This window comes from Euprymna scolopes, chromosome 11 (genome assembly GCF_053919585.1).
Source record: "Euprymna scolopes isolate OS-2025 chromosome 11, ASM5391958v1, whole genome shotgun sequence".
In the NCBI taxonomy this organism is placed as follows: Eukaryota; Metazoa; Mollusca; class Cephalopoda; order Sepiida; family Sepiolidae; genus Euprymna; species Euprymna scolopes.
Window position 1 is genome coordinate 68,032,791 of NC_136492.1, and position 9,659 is coordinate 68,042,449.

Below are 9,659 nucleotides of genomic sequence, written 5' to 3' on the forward strand. Positions count from 1 at the left end.
ACGTAAAAGCTTAGCAAACTACAATCCGCTGAAGTGAGAACTGTATTTCAGGCAGGCTTGCAGTCCAAGCTCAAAAACGTCAGTGGCCCAGAGGAAGTTCCCTCGCCTGAGCGACTCTGGGATCAACTGAAAACAGCAATTCCGCGGACATCTGAGGAGGTCCTGGGGCTTTCCATTAAAAATAACCACGATTGGTTTGATGAAAACAATGGAGAAATAAGTGAAGTGTTGGAGAGGAAGATATCAGTCCATCGGGCCTATCATCTGCAGCAATCTCCAGCGCAAGTTTAGAATCTTAAAGAACGAATGGGGGTTCACCAGACGTTCAGCAGACGTTGGTGACTACAGAGACTTTTATGAAGCCCTCAAGACAGTGTATGGCCCCACACACCGCGCCCAGAGTTCACTGCGTAGTGCGGACGGCCGGACAATCCTTCCGGATGAAGCATCTATCCTAGACTGTTAGTCTGAGCATTTCCAAGCTCTCTTCAGAGCTGACCGGGTCATTCAAGACTCAGCTATCTTTTGCATACTCCAACTGCCAGCCAAGTGGAATTGGATAAATCTCCCTCCATGGAAGAACTCAATGTGGCCATATGACAGTTGAAGAGAGGAAAGGCGGCAGGAATCGACGGGATCCCACCAGAGATCTGGAAATATGGAGGGCCAGCATTGCATAGCAGACTCCATGAGCTACTTGTCTGTTGTTGGAAGCAAGGAAAACTCCCACTGGACTTCTGAGATGCAGTCATTGTTACTTTGTACAAAAACAAGGACGAAATATCAACTACCGGGGGATCACTCTGCTCTCCATCGCAGGTAAAATCCTTGCCCGTTTGCTCCTAAACAGACTGACACCTTCCATCGCAGAAGACCACCTCCCAGAAAGGCAATGTGATTTTAGAGAAAACAGAGGTACTACGGACATGGCCCTCGTTCTCAGACTACTGCAAGAGAAGTGTCGTGAACAAAACAGGGGATTCTACGTAACATTTGTGGACCTGATTAAGGCTTTTGATACAGTGAGCTGGAAAGGGCTTTGGCTGATTTTGGAGCGCCTCGGTTGCCCCCCAAAGTTCCTCAACATGATAGTTCAGTTGCATGAGAACCAGGGTGGTCAGGTCAGCGTAGATAACAACCTCTCAGAACCCTTCCTCATCGTCAATAGTGTAAAGCATGGATGCTTTCTGGCACTGACTCTGTTCAGAATCTCTTCAGCAGGCGACCGAAGATCTTGATGATGACGATCCTCAACGGCAATCTGGTAAACCTCAAAAGGCTGCAAGCCCACACAAAGACCTTGAGCAACTGATCCGGAACCTCCTCTTTTCCGACGACGCTGCACTTTTTGCCCACACGGAAGCAGCCTTGCAGCGCTCACATCCTGCCCAGCTCTTAGGAATCAAGGTCAGCTTGAAAAAGATGGAAATTCTCCACCAACCAGCTCCCCGGGTGGAGTACCGCCCTCCCCACATGACCATTGGTGAGACTAAGCTGAATACTGTTCACCAGTTTACCTACCCGTGGTGTCCCATCACATCAGATGCGAAACTCGACAGAGAAATAGACAACAGACTGGCCAAAGCAAACAGCGCTTTTGGCAGATTGTACAACTAAGTCTGGAAAAACAGAAACTTAAAAAATTGCACAAAAATCATTGTGTACAAAGCCGTAGTACTCTCCACCCTCCTGTACGACTCTGAGTCCTGAACAATTTACTGCCACCAATTACGACTCCTCAAGCGTTATCATCAGTGCTGTCTCAGCACCATTCTCAACGTCCACTGAAGTGACTATGTCACTAATGTTGAGGTCATCGAGCGGGCGGAAATCACCAGCATCGAGGCAATGCTGCTGAAGTCACAGCTACGCTGGGTCGGGTACGTTTCCAGAATGGACGATCATTGCCTGCCCAAGATAGTCCTATATGGCGAACTCTCTACTGGCCGTCGTGACAGAGGGGCACCGAAGAAAAGATATAAAGATTCTCTGAAGAAGTCCCTCGGTAACTACCACATTGACCACTTCTAGTGGTCTGTTCTCGCTGCTGACCGTGTTACCTGGCGACGTACTGTCCACCAGGCTGTCGCCTCCTTTGAGATCTCCCGCACAGAGAATCCGCAGGAGAAGCATTGCAGGAGGAAGATTCGGAAAACTCACCAGCTACACCTGACGTGACTTTTGACTGCAGCCGCTGTGGCCAAAACTGCTTGTCTCGCATCGGTCTCGTCAGCCACAAGCGTGCCTGCAGTCGACGTGGAAAACACCTTCATAGAATCTTCGTTTGCGAAGAACTGCCACACACACACACACACACATTCGTGTACGTTTTTCAACGTTTAAAATTATACGTAAGAGAAAAAGCAAACCTTTAGTCTCAAATCCTTAGTTAGAAAATTTCCTTTGCATGTCAATCAACCTCTTGTTATCACTGTGTTAGTTTGCTAGTCATAATATTGTTTGTAGTGATCATCGTTTGTTTATCATGAAAATCAGATTCAGATATTTAAAAAGGGAGCATTATGTTTTAAAGGACGCCAGCAGTGTTAAACAGGCTTCACTTCGTCCATAAAGCAAAAGCGAAAACGTTCCGAAAATCAGACCTAGTTTTAAACTCTGTATTATTTGTGTGTTTTTGGGTTATGGATCTCAATTTATTGGATTCAACTTTTTTATGAATAATGCATATGTACATATATATATATATATATATATATATATATATATATATATATATATATATATATATATATATATATTATAAAAAGGAACGTGCATATGTTGGTGTGGATGCAAGGAACGGTCTCCGCCAGAGTACTCAATTTTCACTCTACAAACTTTAAATTTGACAAATAGGGGATTTGTACGTGTGAAATAAATTCGATTTGGATTATAGCAGTTAAAATAGTTACTAATAGTTAAACATTGATAAAAGTAGAAGTTAATAGACGTAAGTCGGATTAATGTGTATCCTATACATATGAGTAAATATATATTTACATGTTTAACTGCATTAATTTATTAAGTGTTGATATGCGTATGTCGACACCCCAGATTGTGGTTAATGTCGCTAAAGAGTTAAATGTTTTTATTTCGATTCAGTGTGTAGCACTTATGCCATTTTCCCCGTAAAGCTTTCCAAATCACTACTATATATTAGGCGCAATATGACATTAAATAAAGAATTAGCTCAATAATAATACATACAAAATATGCATGATTTGAAATATCACATTAAGTCGTATTTACACGGTCGGACAACGCTGGACTGCGTGCTAGTATGTATACATAGTAAACGTAATATATACACATATTTATATAGATGTGTATATATATATATGTGTGTGTGTGTGTGCGTGTGTGCGCGCGTGTATATATACCTACATGTGTATATATATATATATATATATATATATATATGCATATATATACATGAAAAAATTATATTTATATATTTATATTTTATATCTATATTTATATAGATGTGTATATATATTTGGGGGTATATACCTACATATGTATGTACATATATATATATATATGTGTGTGTGTGTGTGTGTGTGTGTGTGTGTGTGTGTGTGTGTGTGTGTGTTTATATACATATACATAAAACAATTATATTTTTATTTTATATCTATATTTATATAGATGTGTATATATATATGTGTATGTCTATATATACCTACATATGTACATACATGATGATTGCAACGTCTTGTCAGACGAGTGGCACTCCCTCAGACACTTAAAGTCCATGAGGCCAAAAATGACTTCCATCACCACAGGACAATTTAATAGACAAATGCCTGAGGGAGTATCTATGCACAGATGATGTTATAGAGTCTTAGTTTTGTACGACAGCTAAGTCTCTCACTCGGTTCGAAATGTTGAGATCCAGCAACAAGCAAGAGCAAGATAGCCAGCAACAAGTTAAACTGCAGACCACCTTAATGCGGGTACTAGTCTCCCGCTTCATTGTTTTTTAAATCAGAAATTTGCTTCTCCTAGAAAGGTTACCTTCGCCACGGCTTATGGGAGCCCTCTACACCCCAACACACATACGTACACACAAACACACACGGTGCTAGTTGGCTGTTGACCCCGAAAAGGGGTTCATTCGCCCTTTGAAAGGTCTTGTTTTAATCCTTCAGGGAGACTAGCCACCCTCCTCACCAAACAAGTCTGGTGGGGGAACCAGTTTATGTTGTATAATAAGGGACAAGCTGTGAAGAAATCGGAGAGGCAAGCCAAGAACGTGATGGATGGTCACGTTTTAAGCATGGCAACATGGAATGTTGGACACGAGCGTCACCTGAGCTAGTGACACACATAATTGGAATGCGGTGATGTTTCAAGGCCAAACAAACAAAAGGAAATTGGCCTACAATCGAAAACAACGGTTGTGGATTGAACAAAAGATACAAGAAATATTAAAAGAAAAGAAGAAAAGGCCGATATGCCGTAAAAGAAATCCGTAGTAATGAATGGAAATATAGTAAACATGTCACCATGCGTAATTCATTGATAAATGAATTAGCTTGTTAAAAAAAAAGAACACACACACACACACACACACACATACACGCAAAGGCAGAGATTGGGGTCACACAGTATTGTTTTGAAATTTGTATGGAGTGTCAATTAGAAATTTGTGTCAATATGAAATCGTTTGGACGAATTGTTGAATTTAATCTGTCAATCAAACGGGAATTTTTCAAAAGTCGCATGTAGTCTCTGAAACAACGTGTAAAGTCTGTTTGGAAATGCATTTTTGTGTTCATAGTTGAACTTTTCGGCTTTTTTTGTGTGTTTCATTTGTTTTGTTTTTGAAAAAAAGGGACAATTTTTTTTGGACAGACTTTGTGAATTGTTGTTTGTTACAGATAATTTTTTTTTTGAAAAAAAGTTATAAACTGTTGATCATACTTTTGCGTAAATCATGGTTAAATGTAAGGTATTTTTAAATGTTTTTATGATGTTGAACAAATATTGTAAATTGTCTTATGTATGTAAATGTAATTTGATTTTCACAGCAAGAATTCAAAGTTATCAGTAAATATACATTAGATTTAAAACAGTCTAGTTGAAAATAAAACTAGTTAAGACGTATGGTTGGCTTACAGATTCAGTTAGAATTTTAGAAGGGGGACAAGAATTAAAATTACGTAAACGGGTATTTAGAGAGTTTTTAGATGTGATAAGCCGTAAGAAAGATGTTTTGTTTTAGCAATTGGTTTTCTCCAAGAAAAGTGACTTGGTAGGGATTGATAAGCACAAGATGTGCCCCTATACGAAAAATTTGGGAACCTGGTTAATTAAGTGCTTAAAATAAGCTGGTTGCGCGTAACGATTCCAAGCAAAGTGGTAAGTCTTGGCTTAATTAATAAACAGGCGTTGGAAAGAATACGAAAATTCTTAAGAGGACCAGTAAACCGATGAGAGGTAGTCCCAAGGCAATCACATATAGCATGATGAAGTAAGATACAGACAAAAATATGCCGTAGATTACGTAAGAAAGATATAACCTTGTATTTTTTTAGAGACGCATGAATGTGGGATATATCTGCTGGATCTTAGAAGCTGGTGAAAGAAAAGAAAAATCACAAAAAAATCGGGCTATTAGATAGTATTTAGAGCGCTATTAATGTGTTGGGCGCGAAAGGTGTTAGTTAGTTAGGGGTGATATTTCTAAATCCTCGTCGAAGTTTCAGGAATCCAAGCAAGGAAATCCGAGTGAATCAGTATGAGAGAAAAAAGGTATATCTTAAACTTCTGAAGCCAACCACAAAGATTTAAGTATATGAGCTTTGGTATGTCCCGTATAAGATAGTAATAGAAAAAAAACAAAGCCATACTTGATAAGACTAACCATGCAGAAAGAGAGATCAGGACACTAGGGACGCAGGAAGTCGTCCATTTCGAGAAAGGTGAAAACCTCTAGTCTGCGGCATATGGGTGGCTGGAAAATAGCTGATGTGAATCATAGGTAAAGACCCTACACCCAAAAAGTAAATGCCACAAAGGTCAGAAAGGTTCTGATCTTATAAAAAAATAAATAATTGTGAAGTCGGCCGTGAAGGGCTGACTGAAAGATATTTTTTTTCGTTTGTTTTTTAGTCTGATCTTTCTTGCCGTGTGGTTGTGTAGATGTAAAAATAAAAAAATGTACTAAGTTTAAAAATGCATACATTTTTTGGGTGAAATATGGAAGGGAGGGATGTTACATGATAAAGGCTGCCCCCTTTTCATGTAAGTATAAAAATGGAGAATTTAGTTTAAAATGAAAATGAAATAGCATAGGCGAAATTCGAACCTCGTAATCTGGGTTTAGAAATAGATTACGTGTGAGAATTTAAAAATGTAAAACAAACATTTGTTTAGAATATAGATAAATATTTCAAGGAAAGAATGTTAACTATCAAGTTTGTTATGAAATTTTAAATTGAAAGAATACAGCTTAGAAGATAGTGTTTTTAACATATTGGATAAATAGGTTACTGAGAAATAGGAAAAGTTTTGGACACGTATGTTCAGAGCACGTGAAAGAAGGCACATGTTTTAATATGTGTATGACGTCACGGAAAATAGAAAGTTCGAGGAATAGAGAAAAAACTAGAGAGTCAGAAAACAGTCAGTGAAAAACTCAGAGAGAGTCTGACGTCTAGAAGCGAGACGTCACTTCAAGAAAAAATGTGAGACTTTGAATTCTTGATGATGGAATCACGGCCGTGTGAAGAATAAACCATCATGTATTTTGTAAAGCTCGTCTTGTGTCTTATGATTCTTACAAAAAGGTAAAGTTGAATTGTATTATATATTTGTGTTATATGTCTTTACGTACACGTCTCAACATCATCATGTCCGAACTGTCTGAACACTATCCCTTCACTCCAAGAGCTTTTTCTCCTTCTCTTCCATTCTACACAACAAGGAATGAACATTTTAATATATAAGAATCTCTCTTAACATGAACAATATCTCTACGTCTCTTATACAACAACTTCTCTCTCTCTCTCTCTCTCTCTCTCTCTCTCTCTCTCTCTCTCTCTCTCTGAGTCTTTCAACATCCCTCACTGTAATAAGACTCCTTCTAAGCATCTCTTCCTAAGACTCTCTCACAATGAAACCCCTATATAACATTTAGTCGGCGGTGACCCGACCATGAGGCAGGTAGTACTGGGTTACATGATACCAGTAGTATATGACATGACCTGACATATATATATATATATATATATATATGACATATATGACATGATCTGACATACATATATATATATATATATATATATATATATATATATACTAGCTGTACCCGGCCACGCGTTGCTGTGGCTCAGTTTGTTAAAATGAAACACATGTGAAAGTAGAGAAAAGTTTGATTCTTTTTTTCAAGAGAATGTACAAATTATTATTTTTTTAACAGATGTTAAGAAAATAAACAGAAAAATACTTCCATCATTAATTATGCAAAAAAATAAATAAAATGTTGATTTCGTGTTTCAATATGCTTATAAATTACGATAAAACTTGCTGAGTATGCACTGTTTTACGATTGTTGTAAAAATGGAACGGAAACTTAATTTCGCTTCATTTTAATCTCTCTTAATTTTTTAAGTGTGCCCCCCAAACGAATATAATCAAAACAGTAACATTCAACAATTGTACTTTATATATATATAAAACACAAAATATTTATTAAAAAAAAAATTTTTTTTTTTAAGTTAATCAACATCACATCCCCCCCCCCAAACAAATTAGAGTGGTCGGTGGGGTTTGTATTACTGTACACATAGATTCGAAAAAGTTGTCAAAAAACAAATATATAACAAATAAATGTTATCAAAGGCAAGATAAGTTACTTTTCTACCAAACAGGATATATTTTTCGTGTTTTTATTCAATGTAACATATTGGGTTTGTATTACTGTACACATAGATTCGAAAACGTTGTCAAAAAACAAATATATAACAAATAAATGTTAGCAAAAGCAAGGTAAGTTACTTTTCTACCAAACTGGATATATTTTTCGTGTTTTTATTCAATGTAACATGTTTATTCAGCTCGAAAAACATACAGTGTTTACCGATGTATTGGAAAATTGGGTTTGTATTACTGTACACATAGATTCGAAGAAGTTGTCAAAAACAAATATATAACAAATAAATGTTATCAAAGGCAAGATAAGTTACTTTTCTACCTAACTGGATATATTTTTCGTGTTTTTATTCAATGTAACATGTTTATTCAGCTCGAAAACCATGCAGAAAAGTAACTTATCTTGCCTTTGTATAACATTTATTTGTTATATATTTGTTTTTGACAACTTTTTCGAATCTATGTGTACAGTAATACAACTTTTTCGAATATATGTGTACAGTAATACAAACCCAAACTTCGGAGGTTGGAATCCCCCCCCCCACCTAAAATGTTCTTGGAAAAAGTAGTCGAAAAAAAGGTGAAAAACAAAACAAATAATCAATAAATAATTGTTACCAAAGGCAATAAATGCTACTTTTTTTACTTACATTAAATATTTTCAAGCGCTTTTCTTTATTTTTTAATAATCTAATGCGGGTGTGTGGGTGCCAAATACCTCCAGATTTTCTAGAATTTCCCGCTAGATTGTAAACGAAATCTCCAGATATAGCAGGAAAACCGCTAAATTGTGACACTGGTTACGTGACAGGAAGCGGTAATAAATAATTGTCCCTAAATAAAAAAAATGGCCTCTCGGTACAAAGAAATCCACCTATTTATCATAGAAAAATTAAGTATAATGTTATAATCAAAAAGAAATATATAAAAACACACATGGATATAGTAAACATATTATACCAAATCGTGGAAGCCATCCATCCAGTGGTTTTTTAGACAATTAATTCCGAACGAATCAACATTTACATTTTTATATATATATAGATATGCATATACACAAAACAATTATATTTATTTATATTTATATTTTATAGCTATATTTATATAGATGTATGTATATATGTGTGTATATATACCTACATATGTATATATACATACATAAAACAATTATATTTATATCTTATATCTATATTTATATAGATGTGTATATATATGCGTGTGATAATATACCTACATATGTATATACATATATCTATCTCTCTCTCTCTATATATATATATATACACATATACATGCAATAATATTAATGCCACCCATTAAATTAAAATCTGTAATATAACATGGCTTTCTGTCCTATCCTAATGTTCTAACCTCCGATGCACGCAATTTAAATAGCGTATGAATATTTATGTTTGCTCATCTTTACATATTCAGACGAGAAAACGCAATTTTAAAGATTCGTACGCACGCAGAAAGACGAATAGGTAGAAATACGCAGCCTTTGATATTGATTTACATCTCGAATTTCTCTTCTAATATCCCAATAAATATTTCTAAATTGCCATTTGCAGAAAGTATCGATCCCACATGTGGAACTCAATTTCGAGAGGAACTTTTTCTTTTATCAAATTTAATCAATTCCAGTCCCAACTTTTGCGTTTGCATCACTATAAGAAATTGTTTCGTGGTTACTGGCACGGCTCATGGTCTGGAGGAGTTCCACTTTCAAATGACGACATATCAACTTTTTTCAATTATTTAAGACCTAAACACAATACTTA

The 9,659-nt window shown here is 36.3% G+C and overlaps 1 protein-coding gene across 1 annotated transcript; it reads left to right on the top strand.

Moving 5' to 3' along the window:
- The first annotated feature begins 926 nt into the window (after positions 1-926).
- LOC145288146 (uncharacterized) lies at positions 927-1,617 on the top strand. Its single transcript, XM_080136205.1, has 2 exons — positions 927-1,121; positions 1,222-1,617. The coding sequence occupies exons 1-2, from the start codon at positions 927-929 to the stop codon at positions 1,615-1,617; spliced, it is 591 nt and encodes a 196-aa protein (XP_079992331.1).
- The last annotated feature ends 8,042 nt before the right edge of the window (positions 1,618-9,659 follow it).

Coding starts and splice junctions, on each gene's coding strand:
- LOC145288146 (XM_080136205.1), top strand. CDS start 927: ATGGCCCTCGTTCTCAGACTACTGCAAGAGAAGTGTCGTGAACAAAAC. Junction 1,122..1,221: donor ATGAGAACCAGGGTGGTCAG/GTCAGCGTAGAT, acceptor TCTCTTCAGCAG/GCGACCGAAGATCTTGATGA.